The 24,838-nt window shown below is 40.9% G+C and overlaps 2 protein-coding genes across 6 annotated transcripts in view; one reads left to right on the top strand and one right to left on the bottom strand.

Annotated features, from left to right (window-relative positions):
- arhgef25b (Rho guanine nucleotide exchange factor (GEF) 25b) overlaps window positions 1–7,101 on the top strand; it is a 28,675-nt gene extending 21,574 nt beyond the window's left edge. For 2 of the 3 annotated variants that reach the window (XM_061727592.1, XM_061727591.1), the window contains exons 4-16: window positions 809–936; window positions 1,991–2,057; window positions 2,153–2,256; window positions 2,420–2,489; window positions 3,103–3,192; window positions 3,305–3,397; window positions 3,574–3,624; window positions 3,726–3,803; window positions 3,893–4,084; window positions 4,172–4,352; window positions 4,443–4,648; window positions 4,739–4,879; window positions 6,011–7,101. In XM_061727592.1, the coding sequence (XP_061583576.1) occupies window positions 809–936; window positions 1,991–2,057; window positions 2,153–2,256; window positions 2,420–2,489; window positions 3,103–3,192; window positions 3,305–3,397; window positions 3,574–3,624; window positions 3,726–3,803; window positions 3,893–4,084; window positions 4,172–4,352; window positions 4,443–4,648; window positions 4,739–4,879; window positions 6,011–6,115 (1,506 nt within the window). In that variant the 3' untranslated portion in view covers window positions 6,116–7,101. The remainder of the gene's footprint in view (window positions 1–808; window positions 937–1,990; window positions 2,058–2,152; window positions 2,257–2,419; window positions 2,490–3,102; window positions 3,193–3,304; window positions 3,398–3,573; window positions 3,625–3,725; window positions 3,804–3,892; window positions 4,085–4,171; window positions 4,353–4,442; window positions 4,649–4,738; window positions 4,880–6,010) is intronic. The other variant, XM_061727593.1, reaches the window with a different exon arrangement.
- A 109-nt stretch (window positions 7,102–7,210) lies between these two features.
- Window positions 7,211–24,132, bottom strand: b4galnt1b (beta-1,4-N-acetyl-galactosaminyl transferase 1b). 3 transcript variants are annotated; one of them, XM_061727595.1, is made up of 12 exons: window positions 23,870–24,132; window positions 22,512–22,606; window positions 21,646–21,871; window positions 21,364–21,540; window positions 20,847–20,953; window positions 15,961–15,998; window positions 15,677–15,857; window positions 14,634–14,726; window positions 14,341–14,528; window positions 14,123–14,263; window positions 13,790–14,027; window positions 7,211–9,224 (listed from the first exon to the last, which is right to left on the bottom strand). In XM_061727595.1, the coding sequence occupies exons 2-12, from the start codon at window positions 22,567–22,569 to the stop codon at window positions 9,007–9,009; spliced, it is 1,665 nt and encodes a 554-aa protein (XP_061583579.1). In that variant the 5' UTR covers window positions 22,570–22,606; window positions 23,870–24,132; the 3' UTR covers window positions 7,211–9,006. The 3 variants fall into 3 exon arrangements, with proteins under 3 accessions (XP_061583579.1, XP_061583581.1, XP_061583580.1); XM_061727596.1 differs by having other exon boundaries at window positions 7,212–9,224; window positions 21,646–21,868; window positions 22,505–22,606; window positions 23,870–24,131; XM_061727597.1 differs by lacking the exon at window positions 22,512–22,606 and having other exon boundaries at window positions 21,646–21,868; window positions 23,870–24,131.
- Between the last annotated feature and the right edge of the window lie 706 nt (window positions 24,133–24,838).

Raw genomic sequence — 24,838 nt, 5'->3', positions numbered from 1 at the left:
CAAATAAAACTTAAGATGATGCAGGGCAGGGCATTCGCAGAAAACAATAGTCTCAATAACAGGAATCCAAAAGTCTGATTTGGAAAGGAAGAAATTAATCTTCCAGATTCCTGGCGACTGAATGACTCACAAAAGAGCTGAATTTGCAATCAGAGACAAAAACCTTTAACTTCCATCCATTATCTATACCCACTTTATCCATTGTAGGGTCACGGGGGTCTGCTGGAGCCTATCCCAGCTAATTTTCAGGCGAGAGGCAGGTTCACCCTGGACAGGTCGCCAGTCCATCACAGGGTCACATATACACATAACCAGACATATATTGTCTGACACGGTGATGGGCCGTCAAAGTGTCTGGGGTGTGGCCTGCCTGTCACTCGGCAGCCTCTGCAGCACCTCGTGGCTCTGAATAAAATTAGTGCTTCACAAGGAGTTTTTTCATGTTAAAATATCAGCTTTGATTTTATTTTAAGCGGGGGATTTTATTACATTTAGGAAGTGTTGTCCAGCCCTTGTGGTCTACTCTCCATAATATAAGCAAAAAGCCTTCAAAACTCCTTATATTTCATGTATGCGTGGTCTTTCATATACAACTGGATAGCTGATGAATTGACCCCATACCCCCATGACCTTAAATAGAATAAAGAAGATGTAGAGTTTGGATGTATAAACAGATTATTTTACCTTTATAAACAATTTATTTGTTAGTTACAGTTTGTACTTCACTCCACAAAGAATGATGGCCCACTGACCCATATTACTAACATGTTACGTAGCTAAAATCTGTTGTCCTGTTTGTGTGTTTCAGAGTCAGAAATCCAGCATTAACACTCTGCAAGGGGAGGACAGCTACGCTGTTGCTGATGAAACGGCCAGCCTGTCATCTGCTGCTGTGGACAGCGAGGACGAAAGAAATGTTGCCTTGGAGAAGAGTTTGTGAGTTTTATGGTTTATATTGACAAAATCATTTCAACGTCCCTGAAATTAGATGTGTTTTCTAGAAATGTTTAATTGAAAAGACTGATACGACTCTCATGTCTGTCGGCGTTTTGCTCATTCTAACAAGACACTCCACTCTTCAGGTTTTCCCTTCCCATCAGTGTGTTATACAGCATTTAAAAGGTTTGCAAATTTACAGAGCTGAAAGTCCATAATAAAGTCCACAATAAAAATTATTATTATTATTATTATTATTATTATTATTATTATTATTATTATTATTATTATTATTATTATTATTATTATTATTATTATTATTATTATTATTATTATTACATTTATTTAAGGCCTTGAAAGTGTGTAGCAGGTTTTTGAAGTTGTGAAATTTGACAAGAAGCCAGTGGAGTTGTATATTATTCTCTCCTGCAGAAGTTATTTCTGTTTTCTGGCTGAAATATTTAATTATTACTTTGAACGTACCTTGCTTACTTTATATTCACCATGATGTAACTCAATTTAAGAAAGCCTTCTAACTAGCTAGTTTGATTTCCTTTAGAAAGAAAGAACAGCTGTCTTGCAGACATTGGTAGTTCAGCTATTCAATACAAAGATAATAAGGAATATACAGACACAGAGCAGTGAATCAAGAAAATGGACTTAGGCTGTAAAACATTTGTAACAGTTGCACTTCGCATCCACAGTACTCGGGCAAATGTGGCCCTGAAAAGGAAAAATGTTGATCTCCTGCAGTTTGCTTCATGATTTGTTCTTTGTGACCACCACCACAAGACACCTTAAGCTGTGAAAATGCAGCTAAAAGGAAGGGCATGCCTAAAAAAATATTAGTTTTAACTTCAGATGAAATAAAACTTTCAGTTAGCAGAACTATAGCTCCCAAGTAAGTCTCAGTGTTTGCCAAGTGACTATTTTTGCAGTGTTTCTATGTTTGTCGGTAGAATATGTTATTGTTGGAAGCATCCATCCTGCTAACCTCCTACATGAACTGGATGAGACTGTTTGTCGTATGTCATAATAAATGAATCTCTTACAGATACGTACTGGCCGAGCTCATAGAGACAGAAAGATTGTATGTTGAAGATCTTGGTCTTATAGTCCAGGTATGCCTCACTCCAAATGATCTACCACTATTAGATGCCATTCTAACCAACAAGGGAGAAATGAGCTGATTGGTGCTGTGTTTGTTTTTGTAAAGGGCTACATGAGCACAATGTCTAATCAGGGAGTCCCGGAGGACCTAAAAGGGAAGGACAGGATTGTGTTTGGAAACATTCACCAGATCTATGACTGGCATAAAGAGTGAGCCCTGAATTCTGCTGATCTCTTACAGTTTCTGTTTGTTTTTCTGAGTGACTCATATTTCATGAGGGATTAGCATATATCATGACCTCTGTGGCTGTTTCTTTCCATCTTCTGAGCGTGAGTAACTCTTCCTGCCTGACCTCTGCTTCATGCCACGCAGCTATTTCCTGGGAGAGCTGGAGAAATGTGTGAATGATCCAGACAGCTTGGCCCAGCTCTTCATCAAACATGTGAGTCTTTTTTCTTTTGTTTCTCTCTATGTTTTCTATTTTGGATCCAGTCATTTCAGCCCCCACTGGTGTAAAGCTCTGGCCAGCTGCTGCGCAGATGTGTTTTCTTTTCATCGATCAGATTTAACAGATCAGGTGCAGCTGCGGAATAAAAAGAGTCTTGTAACCACCCTGGTTTCACTAAAGAGCTCTTAAAGCCAGTAAGCAGAGCCAGAGATGCTCCACAGAGACCACGTTGTATGTGAAAATGAAGTAGATCTGTGGCTCTCAGGTCTTTTCAGTCTTTCTCGAGTCTTTGTTTTACTCTGAACTCGTGAACACACACACCACTTGAGATCAGATGTTTCAGAGACTTATTGGGACAGTGATTACAGTAAATGTCATAAAGTATCAACAGGTGGGAGCTGCTTATAGCCAGTGAGACAGTTGAAGTACATTTCCTGGGTTGGGGAAAGAGAGCACTGCAATTCAAGGGGAGAGTAGGAGAAATGTAGCTTAAAAAAAGAAAAGTATTTTCCTTTTCATTCGTTCTTCACACACACACACACAGATATATTTGTACACACAAACATCATTTTGAGAAACATGAGCTCTGTCTCTGTTAAACTTGCAGGAACGACGTCTTCACATGTATGTGGTCTATTGTCAGAACAAACCCAAGTCGGAGCACGTCGTCTCCGAGTACATTGAGACCTACTTTGAGGTGAGAGGCGGACATTATCGCTTCTTTCTGGACTAAAACGATCATATTGGGCTGAAAAGGGCATCTTTCTGTATTTGAACACATTAAAGTCGTCTTTCTTGTGTCTTGGCAGGATCTCAGGCAGCAGCTGGGCCACAGGCTGCAGCTCAATGATCTCCTGATCAAGCCTGTTCAGAGGATTATGAAATATCAGCTGCTCTTAAAGGTTTTCTTTTCCAAATAACTGTATACTATGTATATGTATCCACTTTTATGCACCTTGACTTCTTGAAATGCATTCGTTGTCTGTGCACAAGAGCATGGGTCCTTTGTTTCAAATGTTTATTTTTTCTTAAATCAAAAGTGTAATTTTGTTGAAGATGTTCTCTCTGAAACCCTCAGGATTTCTTGAAATATTATAGCAAAGCTGGGAAGGATGTTGAGGAACTGCAGGTATAAACACATGGAAGCAGAACTCTTATAATATACTTTTAATACTTATTTGTGCAGCACAATTTTGTTCTCACCTCTGTGGCTCCACTTTGCTCTATCAGAGTGCAGTGGAGGTGATGTGTTTTGTGCCAAAACGCTGTAACGACATGATGAACGTGGGAAGGCTCCAAGGTTTTGAGGTATATATATATACGTACATTTTTTATTCTTGGTAGTAACAAAAAGATGCGTTGACTCAACAGTGTCTCTGGGATTTGTGTTGCATCAGGGTAAAATCACCGCTCAGGGGAAGCTGCTCCAGCAGGATACTTTCTCTGTGAGCGAGCAGGAAGGCGGCCTCCTGTCCAGGGCGAGGGAGAGGAGAGTCTTCCTGTTCGAGCAGCTGGTCATCTTCAGTGAGCCAATTGATAAGAAAAAGGGCTTCTCTTTGCCAGGGTACACGTTTAAAAACAGCATCAAGGTAAGAAAAACATTTAGTTATAATGCATCTGGTTTCAATTTTTTTCTTCTTGATCTTGCGTAATAATGAGCAGCTTGTGCTTTGTAGGTGAGCTGCTTGGGTGTTGAAGAGCCCTCCGAGGAGGAGCCGTGCTGTCTGGTCCTGACCTCCAGGGGAACTGACGGCAGTGTAACGCGTTTCATCATGCATGCCTCATCTCCAGAAAAACAGCTAGCTTGGTTCTGCGATGTGGTCCAGATCTTAGAGACTCAGAGGAACTTCCTAAATGGTACCAACATTCATCTGTTTGTCGTGAGACTCATAGATGTAAATGTTTGGTGTGTCTGAGTGATGTGACTTGACTCTCTTTACACTGTAGCTCTCCAGTCACCGATAGAGTACCAACGCAAGGAAAGTACAGTCGGGTACAGTCTGGGAAGAAGCATGCGTTCTCCTGTTGCACAACCATCCGGCCTGCGGCCTCACTCCTCCGCGTCCATGGACAGACGTCACCAGCCCTCCCTGCTGACTTACAACAACTCTCTGCCCTCTCTGCACTCTCCCCGACTCAGCTCGACCTCAAAGGTGACGCGTGTTCAGAAATGCCCCGAATCATATTTACGTACAAGAATGCTCGGTCTCCTGTCTTTACCTGGCCTCTTCTTGCATGTCAAGGTCTCCAACCCCTGTGGGATGACACTTCGAGCAGCTCACCCTCCGTTTTCCTCACACCAGCAGCTTAGTACGTGCACAGAGGTGAAACATGACTGTGACTCGTGCAACAGCCTGCCGCACTGCAGCCATCACCAGCAGAAGGTAGCTCGGTCTTCTGGCATGCAGCGGTGAAAAATCTTGTTTTGCTTGTGGTGGTTGAACTCTGAGAAATATGATGCTCTCTGGGAGAGAAAATCTCCCGGATTATCAGAAGAAAAATGGCCAGATTTTATTCAGGACTGTTTAGTTAAAGAGAAACTGGTTTACAGTTTGCGTTCATTTAAAGAATGCAGATCAGACTGAGTAATAGACTGAGTTTCAGTGGCTGTTTGTTGTCATCATCACTGATGTTTAGAGGAAATGAGTTGCTGGCTGGCTTTGTGAAATATCCTGTTGTTGTTTTTTGTGTATATTCACAAACCTGTTGATCATGTAGTCGTAGTGTCATGCAGAACCCAGTGACCTGCCGTTTTTATCTCTTTCGCTCAGACTTCCACCAAGTGTAGGAAATGGCTTGATCGAAGTGCGTTATAAAGGCGCCCAGAATTGGCTGGATTCCACTAAGTTGTTCTTGTACTCTTGGCTCCTGCTGTCGTGTTTTTGGATCAGCAACGTTCCCATTGTGCTCCAGATGCATGCTGGTTCACACCGGTTTCCCATGTACCTAAAATGTTCTGCACAACGAGAACATAGCTGTCACAATCTCGAGTAGAAATAACATCGTTTATAATGTTGCTAATACAATAATTGGTCTGTCTCAGGGAGTCAAATGCAAATCTGCATTTTTTCATCTCCGGGGTTTCCTTTGAACCTTGTTTGATAAAATGGTAAAAACACATGCTTTTTTGAATTCATTCTTATTGAAACATTGTCGTAAATAATTAGTATACTATCATTTTTTTAATATATTAATGAATGGAAAATATAATTTCAAAATACCATCTTTTCTATGGTTGAGTTTGACTTAAATAGCAGATTTTTTCTTATTCTTTAACTCTTATTTTTGAAGCGAGTACAAATCGAGCCTTTGGATGAATCTCCCTTGTCCTTCAGATGAGGTTCAACAGCCATCGAGCTGCTGTGTCGTGCACTTGTGGTGTTCTTGCCTTTTTTTAATCACAACATAAACCAAAAACTTCACCAGAATCTTCACCGGCAACTACAGCAACAGAATTAATGATTTGAGTCACGAGAAGTTTTTGACAGTCCAATTTTTGCTTTTTTATTTCTCAGGGTGTGAGCGCCAGTTTCCAGACGATCACATTTTGTGATGACGCGACTTACTCAGCACTTCGACCAAACAGCTTGGATCAGCTAAAGGAGAGCGAACAGCAGTGACCCGGCTGCATAATGAACTCTGGGATCTGAGTGCTGTCAGCACAGGTTGTTTCACTCCTCCACAGAAATCCACAAAGCGTGATATTTAAGTTTAATTTTATACTAGGTCAGTCTAGGTTTGACCTAATGTGATCATGGTGGTTTAAGCATGTTCCTGTAAGGGTGTGTACATAATCTGCATATGCAGATATACAGTATGTATAGCGGGTAAGATGTGTTGTATAAATAGGTTTATAATCACTACAGAGACTGAAGTTCATCATGCTTTACGCTGTAAATGTTTGATTTTCTTAAATTCCCCACTTGATATTTTTGTAATGTATGTTTTTCACAAATTAGCATTTTTTCCCCTCACGAACAAAGTTCAGAAACCCCCGACGCATGTCTTCATGTAACTGTCTCCTTTAGATCGCTGACTGACTGTACAGTATAACTTCCAATTTCACGCTGATATCTTGATTCCATCTTTGTATTTCCAGCAGATTAGCAAATAGCTGTGTTTTCCATTCAGTGGACTAGTTCAGCCCCACCATTGTGAACGTTATCTGGGCTAAACACACTTGCAAACTGAAAGTACAATTAATAAGCAAGTAAAAAGAGGAAAAAGGGAACAAAGATCAAACTGAGGTGCTCATATGTTATTGTCATTTTGAATGTAAATCTTTTTTTTTGTAGGATTATATCAGAAAACGTCTATGTCCTGATACACATAGAATTATTAAACAGAAGTGTTGTTGCTGGTTATTGTTTATTTTTCCCTTATAAGTTTGTCTATATTTTTGTTAGTTGAAAATGTGTATTTTCCAAGTGTACAATGGTCTTTTTTTTTTGTTTCTCCATCATCAAACTGGGTTATTTTGTGGTTGTTTGGACTCTTGACTTTCATCTATGAAATGTTGCCTGTATCATTTGAAACCCGTGTTCTGCTTGGTCCATGTTCACTCTGTAATCCAATTATAAGTAAAACCAAAAACACATGCCCTTGAGGAGATACATAGACTGAATTCTTGTATACATTAGGGCATTTAAAAAAAGGCCCAAAGCCCAAAACGTCAGGTCTGTTGTCCTTCAAAGTTCACTTTTATAATAACCTCTGTGTGCGGCGCCCTCTAGTGGTTGAAGAGTCTCATTCATTTTATCCAATTAAATATGTCACAGTAAGGGTATACACATTCAGGAGGTAGACAGAGAAAAACAACTAATGCAAATAATGCAAAACATCTCCAAAACATACAGCACAAGCTCGTATTTTTCCACAGACATTTTAATACGATTTGAAATAAATTAACAAAAAGGTCAATGCTGTGATCAAACTTCTCATATCGTTGATATTGGCCATCGGGTGAAACAGGCAAAATACTAAAGTTTTGTGTCAACACAATGTCATAAAAAAAGTTTCTCGCTTCACCAAAGTTCAAATCTGTTAATGGTTTGACATTTTAAAGGTTGACAAATAGTCTCTTGTTCCTGCCAGTGGAGTTAAAATCCTGTTTGTGAGCAATAAACACACACACACACACATAAGTATATATATATATATATATATATATATATATATATATATATATATATATATATATATATGTGTGTGTGTGTGTGTTTGTGTGTGTGTGTATCTATAACAGGCAGACAGAAACATTTCTCAAAATATCTTAAAATATCCCCTGCAAAAGAAAATAAAAACATACATCTCCAGCCCCTCAATGCCGTTAACAAGTATTTGTTAAAAACCTATTTGAGACAGTAGGAAACATACAGTGACTTAACAGCATCATCTGAAGGCCATGGTATAAAAGAACAGTATTGTCACTCCAGGCATGAGCACATTGCACTCTTGTACAGCAGCTCAGAATAAAAAAACTCATGGAACCCCTCAACATATTCTGCTCGCACTTTTACAACTAGCACTTTGTTTAAAAAAGTCACTTAATCATCCAATTTCACTCATTGAACTAATTTTTCCTTTTTAATTTGTGCACCCCTTTTTTTTAAATGACCGAAAACAAACATGCACTTTGGTTTATCCACATTTTCTTTCAGGCAGCATGTAAGGAAGCCATTTCCTGTCATTCATCAGCGTGCAAAGACGCAAACGCTTCTCTCTTGTCCATGCCTGTTGAAACGAGAGTGACATGTAGCGGTTGATCAAAACAGAGCTGCTTTCCACGTCAGGTCGAACAGGCGTGATTCCAGATGGACAGGGTGAGATGTTTCTCCTCTCCAGATGTGATTTATCACTCACAGACAACAAAAAGAGTTCAGGGTCAGGAGGTAATAACACAGCTAAATAAAAACGCCCCACGTTCAGCAGCCGACCCTCAGACAGGCCCGGTCACGACTTCAAACGTGTTTGTTGTTTATGTGGCACTGGAAAGGAAGATACCTCTGATCTCACTCTACAGCACCGCCACTTTTTGGAAAATGTCTCTCTGTCATCACTCGCTGAGAGTCCTCGTTCTCAGGCTCTCAGATGCTCCTATTGATTTTCCAAAACAGAGAACACGCATATACTCCACGGTACGATAGGATGACAGAGAAGACACAAAGGCCGTCTAGATGCTACCTGCTGGGTTATTCTTTGAATTGGAATAACTCAAGCATGTATGAGCAGATAAGATTTGATGAACCTTCTAAAAGCCCACATTAACCCGTATTATACTGAGACTTAAGAATTTGAGCCGATTTTTTGATAGACTTCTTCCCAGATCAGAAAGTTGTGCTCTGATAGGTGAAATACGTTAAGTCTGCCCTAAAACCAAACAAAAAACACATTCCAAGCCTGACCAAAGTGTTTGTTACAAATCTTATCTGACAAAAGGAGGAGGAGGACAACTTCTTTGGCAACTCAAGAAGAGCAAGAGAGACCTCCAGGATGAAGGGGAGAGTGGAGGCTAATTATGAGTCAAACACTGGAATCGGTTCTTGAAGAAGAGGAGGCCGTTTTTCGTTCGCGTGGCGTCAGAAGAGGCTGCCGGGTAACGGAACTTGGCATAGGTCTTGTCGCTCTCTGACTGGCTTGCCCAGGGGAGTTTGATTTTGGTTGCATGGTTCACAATAACGTCGTCGCAAGATCCCACATGGAGCATTCCCAGGCCGTCGATAAAAAACTCTGAAAAAAAAACAGTAGATTTGTCAAGTACGTTCAGTAGAGTAGATCATTCTTGTAAAAGACCAATGACATCTTGAATGACAAAAAAAAGAGGAGGAAATACAACCTGAACACAACAGACCAAAAACGAAACTCAATATTTCACTTAAATTGGTATTCACAATTTTAAACTGTAAAAAAAGAGTATCAAGGCAGCAAGTGGTGGAGTTCAGGTGGTGTACGATGTCATCCAGGTTCTTATGAGGGACTGGAAAAAATTGTGTCATAGTTTCTCTGATTGGACAGTGCATCTAGCATAGGAGCAATGACTGACTCATTGTTGGCACGGTTGGATAGAAGTTCAGGGTCCACTGAGGTTTGTTAGCCTTTTGTCAGTAGTGAACAAAGTCATTTAATATATAAAATAATACATTTTACCACGGAATGTTTCCACAAGCTCATTAACGGAAGGTGATTGGAGGAGGGGTGAGAAGGAGTAGATCTGAATAAACATTTCTCAGGTATTTTCACCTATGTACCGTTTCTTAATGATCTCTGGAAGCTTCTGTTGACACTAATGAAACTCTCAAAGAAAACACGAGAATGGTCAGACAGAGCAACATCTGTCATCATAAACTTACAGATGTTTAAACTTTTGGATATTATTAAGTTTAGAGAATGTCCTTTGTTGTCCCTTTTTTCCATCACATGTCAAGTCGGTCCAAAATGATCAAGAACACAACACAATTCTTTTGCCCATATGTGCTGAAGGTCGTCAACATGGATGTTAAAATCCCCAACAACAATTACACAATCAAAATCAACGCAGATGACAGACAGCAGTCCAGCAAAATCCTCAAAGACGGTTGCATGCTACTTAGGTGGTCTGAAGATGTTGAGAAACAACACACGGGACGAGGATTTCCACTGAAGAGCCACGTATTCAAATGAAGCCTCAGGACATTTGCTCACATTGAAATGAGTCACTAAACAAAGCAGCTACTCCTCCACTTTTCTTATTCCGTCTCGGTTTACCCATGAAGCTGTAGTTGGGAGGGGTTGTTTCTAGAAGAACTGGACCAAGAAGGGCAGCCCTCCTCATTTGCATAATGAGGCAGAAATGCATAAGGTGAAGTAAAAAGAGGAGACGGGGGAATGTAAAAACAAGGTATAAGGAAAAGGAAGAGTTAAATATAGATATTTCTGCTTTTAATTTTAATTATGTCAGTTTTGGTCGACCATACTTAAAGTTTCATAATGTTAGGAATAATGATAATGATGTAAAAATAACACATAATAATAATAATAATAATAATAATAATAATAATAATAATAATAATAATAATAATAATAATAATAATAATAATTAAAGCTGCAAGCAGTGATAAACGGGCCCTCGCGCATGGAATTTTCACCAATAAAAGTCAAGGACTCAAAACTAAGTCCGATCAAAGAATTTTACCAAGTCTTCTTGGATCTAAGCCCAAATAATACTATCTATATAAAAGAAAAATGGGAGGCTGAGTTAAGCATAGAAGTAGCACCGGACTCGTGGGTGGATATTTGTAGTGAAGCACACCTGGTAACCAACTCCAATACCTGGATGGAATTTAAGTGGAAAGTAATATCCAGATTCTTTAGGACACCTCAAGTAGTGGCCAAAATGGGTCAAAATTATTCAAATGTATGTTGGAGGGAATGTGGGGCACATATTGGGAACCACTCTCATATATTCTGGACCTGTACCAAATTAAAACCCTTCTGGGTGGAGGTATCTGAAGCAGTTTTCGATCAGCCTGTCACAGTCTGTAGTGATGATGCTGGGAGCTATACCGGAGGGTTTGGGGAGCAGAGCCAAAACATATCTATTGCATATATTACTTACAGCGGCTATAAAATGCATTACTATAAATTGGCTAAAACTAGATCCACCCACGTACAATTTGTGGGTGGAGAAAGTAAGGGACATTTACCAAATGGAGCGAATTACTTATTCTTTGAGACTGCAATTGGATATATTTTGTAAGAGAAGGAACCCTGCAATGCCCCTATTAATGGAGCGGTAGACTCAAACCATTATAATTCGGTAATTTCTAGATTTGCTGTCCTACACTTCCCACCAGACCTCCTGGCGGGTTCGGGTTTGCCTTGTCCCTTAATATAGTTTCTGTCGATGTCCTGTTGAACGTGTGTTTTTGTTTTTGTTTGTATTGTCCGACGCTGCCTTTATGCTGTTACTGTGGATACTTATGTGTATGGAGATGTGTGTAGGGATATACTGTATTTTTTTATTTTTTTTTAATGTATGGTACAGGTGAGTATGTGTAAAAAAAAAAAAAAAAAAAAAAAAAGAAAGGAAACAGTTGTAATACGTGGATATTGTATTCTATATGAAGTTGCCTAATAAAAACAAACAAAAAAACAAAGTTAAAAAAAAAAAAAACTAAGTCCGATGACACCACCCACAATTCTCTATATCATACCAATCAAAAGTTATTGCAGAAAATAGGAACTATCACATATCGACCATCAGAAGAAGGGGCGGGCTAATTTGCACCAATTATGGTCAAGGACTCAAAACCGTGTCCGATGACACCAGCCACGAGTCTCTATATCAAACCAATCAAAAGTTATGGCAGAAAGTAGGAACTATCAGATATCAACCAATCAGATGAAGGGGGGCGCGCTTTTTGGCATCTATCGTCGCCACGGTAACGCTTTTGACTGAGAAAAGTAATACCCATCGTCGCAGGATCGAGACGCACATTTTGATGTATAACACACCTGGTGCACGTTACGGTTTGGGCGAAGGAACGGCCGAAGAAATGGCATAAATTGCGCCAAAATTACACGATTAATTCAAAATGGCCGACTTCCTGTTTGGTTTCGGCCATGGCGCCAAGAGACATTTCTTTAAGTTGCGACATGATACAGGTGTGTACTGATTTTCGTTCATGTACGTCAAACCGTATTGTGGGGCTTGAGGCACAAAGTTTTCTAGGGGGCGCTGTTGAGCCATTAGGCCACGCCCATTAAAAACCATTAAATATCCAACTTTTCGCCAGGCCTGGCTTGCGTGCAAAATTTGGTGACTTTTGGGGCACGTTTAGAGGGGGAAAAAGGCCCTCATTTCGTCGGAAGAAAAACAAAAACATTTCCTACAGATACAATAGGGCCTTCGCACTGTCAGTGCTCGGGCCATAATAATAATAATAATAATAATAATAATAATAATAAGACAATATCAGAGGTTTGGGCAGCTATCTTATCAGATATTTGTTAACACAGTGCTGTGGAAAAAAGTAATTATGTTCTTGAAAGGGACTCAAGGTTCAAAGTTCAAATTAAAAATTGAGATTTGGGATTAAACAATTTCCATTAATCTCAATGTGAAGAAGTAACACTGAAAAAAAGACTGGGCTAACAATTTTCCATAGTGATGATCAAGACTGATAGTGCCATACAGAAAAGGATTCCTTCAAGTTACTGCTGCCAAAGGCAGTTATATAAACTATTGAACTGTAAGATATACTTGTTTTTTTAAAGTCTGTGACTGATGCACTGTGTATCTTTCTACTTGTCCTAAAAAAAGCTCTGACTTCAGATAGTATTGATGAAGGGGGGTAGACAAGCTACCGCTAAGAAGACGTGGGGGTGTGGGTTGATGACATCATCAAACATATACAAGAAGAGCTGTGAGAGTTTCGGGCTCATCTGGGAGCAGCAGCTGTTTTCTGATAGTTTAAGATGTATTTCCGGCTGACAGCACTGAAAGTCACAAACTGTGCATGATTTTTAAATACACCTTTCCAGCCCAAGTTGTTCCACATTTCTTTCCACACAGGAGCTTTCATCTTTATTCCACAACGTGTCTCTAAACTCCTAATTGTACATCTCAGGAAAGGGGGTCATGACCAACATCAGCCATCCCTTCACTGTCTATGTGCTGTGTCAGATTATGTGTTATTGGATGTGTCCAAGTGTCATCATGGTGCACTGTGCCCAAATTAAAGATCTTTTCACTTTTGCGCATGGTGCTCAGATGGCATGTGTGTCCTTGGGCACATAACACAAAGGCGTGAGCGGAGCCCAACACATCCTTTCTGATAGGTCTCTTAATGAGTTGTTACATTCTGTTATTGATGCATTTTAAACAGTGTCTCAACTTTTGTGGAAACTGGGTTGTTAACGCTAATAAAGAGCCCCTGGACATGAAACTAAAGCTGAATTTAATTGAATTAACAGTAATTTGATTAATTGTAGTAGAACACTTAGTTTTTAATTTTAGTATGCACTGAAAGAAAACATTTCACACTATAATAAATGAGCATGATTAATCTAGAGCATGATTGTATCTCAAAATGTTAAACTGAGATATGAATCTTAAGGATGACAAGAAATATAGATACACTTTGCTGCTTAATTCCTTAAATTAGGAATTTGGACTACTGCACATATCACATCCAGCTCTGTTCATGTTGCTGTATATTCTGTACACGTGTGGAGTGAAAATGATGCTGAGTAAAAATGAACATATCCATTGAGCTACTGTGCACAACTGCATCATTTATATTCACAGCACTCACCGAGGTGAGCAACCCTGGCTAGACGTGGGTCAAAGCCAACTTGCTGAACTTTGTCGGTGCGAGCCAAGAAGAAGTTAATGACCCCATCAGTCACAACACAGTTGGGGAAGCCCTGGATAGCATGATGAAATCCTCTTCTCATGTGTAAACAGTCCCCGTCCTCCTCTCCTGGCTCAATGGAGATGGTCTGTCGGTAGGTAGCAGTGTAACCTGTAGCTTCTCTCACAGCACCACCCACCTAGACATACACATACACCCAAACGCACAGTCACATCTCTGCAATATCTCCAGTAGGTCTCATTCAGAACAATGATTTGATATTGGGGCCATCACCAGGTCCAGAGTGGTCCTTTCTAAAACATCCACAAGCTTTTCCAGCTTGGTGTTGGCTGTGAAGATAAAGTCATCATCCACCCACAACACGTACTTTGTGGTCACCTGGGAGACGGCAAGGTTTCGTCCCGCAAACCAACCCTACAACACAAGAAGGGAGAGGAGTTTAGATTTAGAAAACATCAGCAGTGATGACAGAAAGGAAAGCAATTCCCTACCTTTCCAAAGGGCATGATGTAGTGCTCGATGTAAGGCCCAGAAATGGTTTTGGGATTTTCGCTGTCATCAGCGATTACTATAGTGACCGTGGGATAATATCTTCTGATGCTGTCGATAAGATTTTGAAGCTTTTCATAACGCAGGAAAGTCTTTGTGGCTACAGTCACGAGGGCACTGACATTATACTCTGCAGAGAACAGATCAGTTTTAAGCAATTGTTTTATACTTCAACAATAACCAGTCTGTATGATGATGCTCCGCTTTGGTCGCAGACAACATGATGAAGCTGTACCTCCTTTGGATCCAGTGTTATAAAGTTTTGGCGTTACACCATGACGGATCTTGATACTGAAGATGGCTTGATGACCTTCTGTCTCAAACTGCACTAAAAGATACAACAATAAAATATGCTTAGTGTAATAACAATAATAATTAAAGCTGCAAGCAGCGATGAACGGGCCCTCGCACCCTTATGCACGTTCAGGCGTGCTGCAGTGGAAGCACTTGTTTGACTTGCATGTAGATGTCTTCAGGCCTGGACATTTAGCGGATGACACCACCCACGACTCTCTATATCAAACCATTCAAAAGTTATGGCAGAAAGTAGGAACTATCAGATATCGACCAATCAGATGAAGGGGTGGGGGGGGGGGGGGGGGTAATTTGCACCAATTATGTTCAAGGACTCAAAACCATGTCTGATGACACCACCCACGAGTCTATATGTCAAACCATTCAAAAGTTATAGCAGAAAATAGGGACTATCAAATATTGACCAATCAGATGAAGGGGCGGGGCTAATTCAGGCCAATGGAGGTCAAGTACTCAATACCGAGTCCGATGACACCACCCACATGTCTTTATCACAACCTGTTCAAAAGTTATGGCAGAGAATACATACTATCAAATATCGACCAATCAGAAGAAGGGACGGGGCTAATTTGCACCAATTATGGTCAATGACTCAAAACCGAGTCCGATGACACCACCCACGAGTCTTTATGTCAAACCATTCAAACGTTATGGCAGAAAATAGGGACTATCAAATATGGACCAATCAGTCTATCGGCGCCACGGTCACATCTGTGCTTCACTGTCAGAATTTTGCAATAGTAATGGTATGTACTGCATTTGTCAGACAAAGAATAAATATGTTTAAAAAAAAACACTTCATTGTTGCCTTAAAAGTTTTCAACACCTGAAACAGGTCACTTCGCACACAAAAATACCAAACCATGTTGTTTTGTTTACAAGAAACTGCCTATTTTTGTCAAAATAACACAAGAAAAGTTCAGGGCAAATGACACATTAGATTTGAGTTGCTGAAGGTCTTACCCGTGTCTGCAGTGCTGGGATGGAACAATGTGTTTGTGTAGGTGACAAACTGCAGCTGACGATTCAGGTTTGGCAACAGGCTGCTTGAGAGACTCATGTGCATCTCACTGTCACCTTTTATTTTCACCCCGTCAACTTCTGCTGCTACGTTTAGGGTTCCCAGCATGGCAGTAATGTTTATCTGCAGTGAGATTGAAAGAAAAGTGGATGAAGAGAAATATAGTGAGAGATCTGGAGACATCTCAAACATCTAAGATTAAAAAAGGATATATTGAAATACTTACAAAGTAATGGTTTCTGGGAAGGTCATGTAAGGCCAAGCCTGGAGATAGACAGGATAAAAGTGTATTAATTTTCAATTTGAAATTCTTTTTAAGTTTTTTACATCAACTATGCAGACTTGCTCATTGCAGTTTTCTAACATAATGAGCGTTTATTATCATATTCTTATTCTTTTGGGGGTTTTTCTCTTTTCACATGTCTTTTTCCACCAAAAGAGCAAATAATTATGAAAGAGCTGGCCAAAATTGTCTCCACATTGATGTAAAAGAGTGTTATAACATCATGAAGAAAACCTACAACCCAATGAATGATGGGTTGCACTTTGTTCTTCATTCACTGCTTCTACAGTTTGAGTTCGATTTAAAGAAAAAAATTACAAATTTGAATATGTCATGTGTTTTAATAAAGCCTCAGGGGGTCACACGCCAGTTTTTGAGCTGGTTCCAAGTCTAGATAAATGCAGAGAGTTGTATCTGGAGGGGCATCTGACGTAAAACCTATCCGAAACTAAACATAAGATCACAAGACCATTGGTCAAGACCCAGGTTAACAATAATCGCCATGGGGCTGTTGAGCTAAGGGTGCCAATGGAAATTGGACCAATGATAACTGAAGATGAAGAGAAGAAAGATAAGGAAAAGCAAAAGATTAAGGCTGAGAGTAGGGACTTTGAATGTTGGGACTATGACAGGAAACGCTAAAGAGTTGGTTAATATGATGCAGAGGAGGAAGGTGGATATTCTGTGTGTTTAAGAGAGCAAGTGGAAAGGTGCCAAGGCTTGAAGCTTAGTAGAGGGTTCAAGCTGTTTTGTCATGGTGTGGGTGGGAAGAGAAATGGAGTAGGAGTTATCTTGAAGGAAGAGCGTGTTAGGAATGTCCTCAGTGTGAAAATAGCATCAGATAGAGAGACGAGTCTGAAGCTGGATACTGAAGCATGATGTTCAATGTTGTTAGTGGTTATACTCCACAGGCGGGATGTAAATTAAGAGAGAAGGAGGAATTCTGGAGAGAGGTAGATGAAATGATGAAGAGCATCCCGGGAGCTGAAAAAGTCGTGATTGGTGCAGACTTCAATGGAGATGTTGGAGAAGGCAACAGAGGTGACGAGGAAGTGATGGGCAGGTTTGGTGTCCAGGATAGACTTAGCAAAATAATGGTAATGGCAGTAAAGAATACTTTCTTCCAGAAGAGGCAGGAACATAGGGTCAGTTGTAAGAGTGGAGGTAGGAGCACACAGGTGGATCTTGAGTAGATGATGTAACATGAAGGAGAACAGTGACTGCAAAGTAGTGGTAGATGTGTAGCCAGACAGCGGATGGTGGTGGGTAGAATAACTCTGGTGGTGAGGAAGATGAAGAGGACAAAGGCAGAGCAGAGGATGATGTGGTGGAAGCTGAAAAAGGAAGAGTGTTGTGTGGTTTTCAGAAAAGAGTTGAGACAGACACTGGGTTGTCAGGAGGTGCTTCCAGACGACTGGACAACTACAGCTAATGTAATGAGGGAGACAGGTAAGAGAGCACTTGGTGTGTGATCTGGTAGGAAAGTAGAAAAGGAGACTTTCCTGGTAGGAAAGTAGAAAAGGAAGTTAGCTAAGAAGAAGCGGGACACTGAGAGGACTGAAAGACAGGAGTAGCTCTCGGGGAAGGTGCACACTTTCTCCCTCTCCCTCTGCCCTGCTGCTGCACTCTGTCTTGTCAATCTATCGGGAGCCTCTCCTTGCATATCCTTCGAAAATGTCTAAATCATAGAATTGGTTAGCTGGTCTCTCAACGCAATTGATCACATTTTCTCGACAAAAAGACAGGGCAGAGGGGAGCCCTCTTGCCCCGACAGGACGTCTGTGGTTGGATACACGATGGACTGCTGGCAGAAGTGGAGAATCATGTGTCGTCTATATGGTATGTGTGATGGATATGTCGTGCCATCAAAACCCAGATTAAGACTTCTGTGTGAGCAAAATCACAAACTGGATGCGATTCTCGAACAGAATTGCAGGCTGGCCGCGGTTTTTGAACTCAATGGCAGGAAGGAAGTAGAAGAAGTAGAAGTTGAAGCTCGGCTTGGTAGAAATTGACCACAAATTCGGCTTTTTGGAATCGCCATGAGATGAACCAGAGAGACTTTAAGGCAGACAGAAAATTAGAGTTGGCCTGACCCAAACACAATTGTTGTTATTTGAATTTGTAAATTTGTAAAGATGCTTTTTTTCCTCTCTTCCTCTTTCTAAGTGTCATCCTTTTTCTCACTTAAAGAAAGGACGCCCGTCTACTGGTGGCTTATGTTGTTTGTTTGTTGGACGGGCTGTACTAGAATGAAATTTCGAGAGAGGTGGCAAATGCCAAGCAAAGGATAATTTGAATGCTTGGTTGGACAGCAAGGAGGCAGAGAATGATATATACAGGTTGATGAGGCAGAAAGACAGAGAAGGAAAAGACGTGTAGCAGGCTAGGGTGATAAAGATGGAAATGTGTTGACAGTGCCAGAAGATGAAAAGAGATAGGAAGATGGAAAGAATCCTTTGAAGAGTTGATGAATGAGGGAATAAAAGATAACAAAGAGCAGAATAGATGACCATTGTGGACCAGGAGGTTTCAAAGATTAATAGGGTTGAAGTGAGGATGGCATAGAAGAGGATGATATACTGTACCAGTGGAGGTATGGAAGTGTCTGGGAGAGGTGGCAGTACATTTTATGACCAGGACATTCAACAAGATCTTAGGCAACGTTCACACTGTAAGCAAAAGTGACCCAACTCAATTTTTTTGCCCCTATCAGATATTTTTTAAGCTGTACGAACAGCTCAAAGGACATGAAATCCGATTTTTTTTTAAATACACATCAGACCTGGTTCACTGTCATATGTGGTCCTAACTCAGGTATGTATCTGATGTTTTCCAGTGTCACGTCAGTGTGAACCATGTGGTTTCATTTTATCTGTCTTTTATTTCACTGTTAAATGATTGCCAGAATTCTGACTTAGCTGGATTGTTTTGGATGAAATTTTCATCACCGCCCCACTACTCCTGGCTCTAATCCATCATCCACACACATCTCTGTACAAATAATATAGTCATCAATCCACCCATGGCCATTGTTAAAAATGTCCTCTCTCCTTTTCCTCAGCCTTCTTCTCCTTATAATTTCTTTATACATTTGCTGGCTTCTACTGCACAAGAACTTCAAAAAGAAATCATACAGGCTCACTGCTGGATCCATTTCCTACACCTGACATCCTGCATTTGACATCACTTCGTCTTACTGTGCATGAATGCCGCTACAAAGCAGCAGCCTGTTCACACTGAAAGCTAATATAAGAAACATTTGAAATACTAACGTGAAAGACCACAAATAAACACGATCTTGGCAAAAAAATCTGAATTGAGCATCAAGACCTGCAGCGTGAACTTAGCCTTAAAGAGGGAGAGGATGCTGGTATTGAATTTTATGAACAAGGGAGACGTGCAGAGTTGCAATTACAGATAAATTAATGAGTGAGTCATGGGAAAGTTATGGTAAAGATCCGAGGAAGCTAGACAAAGGGCAGTAGTGATCACTTGTGAACAGCTGCATGGTTTCATGTCATAGTCTAGTGATGCCTCTTCATTTTCTTGCTCCTGTTTTCCCCTCCCCTTCTGTGTCTGGTCTGTCTCTCCCTGGGAGCGGTCATTCCCCTGATCACGAGCTACCAAATCGATGCACCTGCAACCAATCCACGCTTCAACTCAAGCAGTATATCTACCCCGGCTCTACATCCGCTCTTCACCAGATCATTGCTTCAGCTACTGTGGTAGTTACATTCAGGCCTCTCTACAGATTGCGCTTTTGACCTTTCATTTTGCGAGTTTGTCCTTCTCCGTCCCTAATCTGTTTCCACACCACCACCACCTGCCAGAAACCGGCCTGCCTGCTCAACCACCACTCTCCAGCCAGCCCACATTGCTTGCCTTTTTGCCATCCCGTCTACCCTCTGCTTCAGCTCTGCCACTCCCTCCTTGTCGGCCATTTCCCAGATCCCTGACTACTATTCAATAAATCCTTCTGTTGGAATATCGCTGAGTCTGCTTTTGGGTCTGTTCTGTAGTTCCTTAACGTTTAATGCCAAAAAAGTGTACTACAGATGCTATATTTGCTTTGAGGATGTTGATAGAGAAGAATAGAGAGCGGGTGGAGAAAACTCTAGATAGGTGTAGGTATGCCCTGAAAAAGAGAGGAAGGAAGGTTAGCTGCAGCAAGAAAGAAGACGTGTGAATGAGAAGCTCCCACGTGGGATGGTTAGACTACAGGGACCAGAGATAAAGAAGGTGTAGGAGATTAGGTACTCTGGGTCAACAGTCCAGAGCAATAGAAAGTGTGGGAAAGAGGTGAAAAAGCATGTGCAATCAGGTCGGAATAGATGGAGAAAGGTTTCCGGGGTGATGTGTGATAAAAGAATATCAGCAAGTATGAAAGGAAAGGTGTACGACAGGGCTCTTCAAGTTCGGTCCTCAAGGGCTTCTGTCCTGCATGTCTCCTTGCATCAACACACTGGATTCAAATTATTGGCATAAGCTTGCCATAAACGTCTGCACAAGTATGTTAATGACACATCTTTTTGTATCAGGATGCATTAAAGCAGGAAAACATCTAAAACATGAAGGACAGCAGCCATCGAGGACCAGTCCTGCCCTGGTCTACAAGTTAATGGTGAGACCCACGATGTTGTTCGGTTTAGAGACCAGTGTACTGTGGAAAAGTAGCAGAGTTGCAAGTAGCAGAGGCTAAAAGGTTGAGGTTCTCTTGTAGAGTGACTAGGATGGATAAGAGCAGGACTGAGTACATCAGAGGGACAGGAGATGTTAGATGTTTTGGAGAGAAAGTTGGAGACAGCAGACCGAGTCTGAATTCATACCTGGGATGATGATTGTTTTCAGAGGCCGAACCTCCAGTCCCTGTGTTGGGTACTGCAAGGGGCTGTTAGCCTCTGCAATAATGAGTATATCTGCAGGTGTTTTTGACCTGTGGAGAAATAACTGCATCAGAAGTTTGCACAGTACTTATGGTGTACAGACACAAACACACAATGAGGCACAAAACAACAGCGATCAATAACATTAAAACACAATATCTGACGTATATACGTTGAAGAGAATATCGCCATATGTTACCGCAGAGATATTTACGTAAAATCAACGTCTTTCTTCCTGAACGAGGAATAATAGTAACAACAATAAAACTATCAAAAAAAAAGCATTTGCAAGAGTATTCAGTGATATTGGTATGAATGAAGCTTGTACAGAAAGAGCTAATGGTAGTCCCCCTTGCTGAATGTGGTATAATTAGAATATGGATATAGTATAAAAAACCATACAAAATTATTCTTTTCCCACAGATATTTAAATGTAACTTCTCTTTCTGTTATTCCTTACCTCCTCTGAAAACTGTCGTATTCTTTGGCCCGTCTCAGCTTCATTTCCTCCAACTCGGAGGGATCAAAGGCAGTGTGTAGCGGGTGAGCTGACACCCGTGGGAACAAGAGTTGGGCAAAGGGCAGGTTTACTCCTCCACTGTCGCCCTCACATACGCACCCATTTCGTGCCAACAAACTGGACAGATCGTCAGATACATGTGATCAGAGTGTAGTTCACATAAATTCTTCAGGGAAATTACTGAATAGAAGTGATTTCTGGTTTGGAGAAAGTGTTTCCTACCTCGCTACACTATCCCTCACATGGAAAGGGATATTGCTTAACTGGTGGTCTGGTTCTGGGAGCTTCTCTTCCAGATGCCTCTCTATAACCGACCCCAGTTGCTGCCATATGTCCACGGTGTTGTAAGCCCGAGTGGGCCAGGAATGAAGGAGAGCCAGTACAAGTGCTACAGACACTAGGATGGCTAGCAACACTGTCTTCCTCAGGACCCGCATCCTAAAACCTGTTAGTCAAGCATACAGATGTTGTGAGCCTTACTAGTTACTGTAACTCTTCTTGTTATCTTAGTTTCATGGAAAAAAATGTATTTAAAGGACTGGCTGATGCAGTTATTTTAATGTTGCATGAAGTACTTGTGCTCTGGTATTAACCTAATGGGTTTGCAATGTAGCTGAGTGTAGCTCACTCCAGCCTGAGAGCCCACCATTACTGCCTCTTTTCTCTCTTCCAGTTAAATAGAAGCAGCTGTTTCACTTTTCAGATGTTTTCCATAACAATTTCCCTTCAACTGTGACAAAGAACTTGAAAAAAAATGTAAACTCCCTGCACATGTTTGTAAGGATGCTTGAATTACCAGTGTTGTGGAGACACAAAAGACTTTAGAAACTTGCTAAGGACAAAGACTAAGCCAACATAAGGGATGGCACCATAACTCTGTGTGCGTACGTGTGTGTGTGTGGTCGGGTGTGAGATACATGTATGCTTAAAGAAGCTGATTGTCTGAAACCTACAGCACAGAGATCTAATTACACCTGTCACCGACTGCTATTGAATCTGCATTTGACAAAACCTTTCATGATTGTTTCGCCAATAAAACCTTCTCAATCATCAGCCTCGCCTGCATGGCTGTAAAATATACCTCCCTGGCTCTATCCAGTCAGTGAAAAGGTAGCATCTGTTGGCATCTGCATCTCCAGAAACCATGCAGACAGTCACAGAAATGAGAATGCACCTCCCTCATCTGGAACCAAGAACAGAATATAATCAAGTAGAAATCACAGAAATAAATTATAACAGCAGATCACACTGTAAAAAAAAGTTTGGATTAAAAGATAATTAAAAGAGGAGAGAGACTATAGATGCACTAATGTAGCTGAATGCCATCTTTTTTTTATAATAACAAATATTTCTGAAATTTGAATCTTGAAGCATTATAAATTACCCAAATGACTATGATTAATGCTGGAAAGTGCCACATTTGTCCAGTTCATATATAACATTTCTGTACATCACAATAGACTGCTGATGTTTTTGGATGTAACATTCAGTTTACAAACATTAAAAAAAATGTAAATAATATTAAATGACCTATTGTAAGACATCATTATAATAATCAGTATTTCAAAAAAAGAGGCTAGAGAAGACAACTGAGTTAATTTCGGCCTATTTAACAATATAGGCTATCACAAAAACAATACTAAAAGGGGTTAAAATGAAAAACTAAGTTTCCTTCTAGTTTAAACAATGTAAAAAATATAAATAAACAATTGAACATATGTTTTTTAGTGCGATTAGTGATCTCTTCCGAACCCCTCCACCCACCTTCATGAAGCACAGTTTTACAGCCCTCGGTGTTGTTTTTGTTCATCTTGAATAGTAATTGGCAGTATAACAACCCTAAGAAGAGCAAGCATTTCTAATACATGCTGGTGATACTGAGAACACTTATACCAGGGGCCCCTCCCAACGTGGTCGTGATAGACTGGCTTGCTTGCTTGGGTCCATACACATTTTTGACAATTGGCCTGTGTCTACGCCACAGCCCCCACAAAGCTCTAAAAAAAAAATCCAGTGTGTCAGAAATGTGAATAATATGTGTGACAATAATGCAGTCCTCTGTCCAGCAGTGTGGAGCTCCGGCCAGCAATGCCTGGCTGCAGCAGGCCTATCAGCAAACCCTGGTCGTGATCCACACTGCAGGGAAAACCATGTATCCAAAAGCTCAAGACTCACGATCACGCACTTCACATGATAAAAACGCATCCATCCCCCAAATTTTGAATCTTTTGCATTAAAACAAAAATGACATATGTATTTATAATGACAATTTCGGCTCCAATGAAACAGCAGAACATGTCTCCAATCCCAATTCAAAGGACGGACTCCTCAATCGTCAAATGAAATGCGTAGTTTTCTCGCAGACCTGAAAATCATGCACGCTTGGAAGATGGGCCTAATTTTTTAATAGCTTATTATTGAAAAAAGACATGAATGGGCAGCTCACCTCCGTGGAGACGTGCGCTTCAGGCGGTGCCTCCTCCTCCCCCCTGCATAGAGTCTCTCTAACAATCAACCGGCTCCTCGGTGATCTTGCAGATGAGATTAAACGATGGTGATGAAGATGATGATGATGATGAAGAAGAAGACGAAAAACACGGTGTAGATGCAAGCAATAAGACGACCACACACAGTCCAACCCTGTATACTGTGGACGGATGCTCCCCCTGCAGCAGCAGAGGTTGCAGCGCAGCGGAGGAGAGAGCAGGCTGCGAGGCGCTCACCACACCTAAAGCCCAGATTTAAGGCTGAGTTATGGTTCCGCGTTACACCAACGCAGAGCCTACGGCGTATGGTACGCGGCGACACGCACCTACGCCGTAGGCTACGGCGTAGGCTCTGCGTCGATTTAACGCGGAACCATAATTCAGGCTTTACAGTGGTCCGTGGGCACCAAAGCAGGACCCCCCACTTGGCTGAATTTTTGTTTTTCACTAACCGAAAAAAGACATTAATTGTATCTTTAACAAGCAGCAAACCTCGTCATCAAAATAAGATGAGTATGCGCAAAGATGGAAGTGTGCGCGTATGTCTACATTGTGTTTCAGTATGTTTTAATTAATGATTATGTCTCTCTCAGTTGGCCATACAGGTTACTTTATGTGGACCACATAAATGCATCTTTAATGGTCTGGTTTCACACATTTTTAAAAGGAGTGAAAACACAAAAAAACGGTTTGAGAGTGTTTACAATAAAGCAGGGATAATTTTTAATTGGACAAATTGGATTGTGACCTTGTTATAAACAGCCTATGGTTGTGACACGCCTCATCCATCAGGCCAATGGTACAGTATATGTATGCGCCTATTGGCTACTTCCACAAAGTGTACGTTCATTTCACCAGATAAACATTTACAGCTGACACTTTTTACATGTGTGGTGTGATTACCGCCCCTTAAAGCTGCGCTGGTACAC

This window comes from Cololabis saira, chromosome 8, assembly GCF_033807715.1.
Source record: "Cololabis saira isolate AMF1-May2022 chromosome 8, fColSai1.1, whole genome shotgun sequence".
In the NCBI taxonomy this organism is placed as follows: domain Eukaryota; kingdom Metazoa; phylum Chordata; class Actinopteri; order Beloniformes; family Belonidae; genus Cololabis; species Cololabis saira.
This window is presented reverse-complemented; position numbering and strand designations above follow the sequence as displayed.

Bases quoted from the DNA above. Each gene is read 5' to 3' on its own strand.
- b4galnt1b (XM_061727595.1), bottom strand. From the start codon at position 22,569: ATGGTTTCTGGAGATGCAGATGCCAACAGATGCTACCTTTTCACTGAC. The intron at 20,954-21,363 runs GTAAGGAATAAC...ATTTCTCCACAG, and splicing joins TACGACAGTTTTCAGAGGAG to GTCAAAAACACCTGCAGATA. The intron at 14,529-14,633 runs GTACAGCTTCAT...TGTTCTCTGCAG, and splicing joins TAACACTGGATCCAAAGGAG to AGTATAATGTCAGTGCCCTC.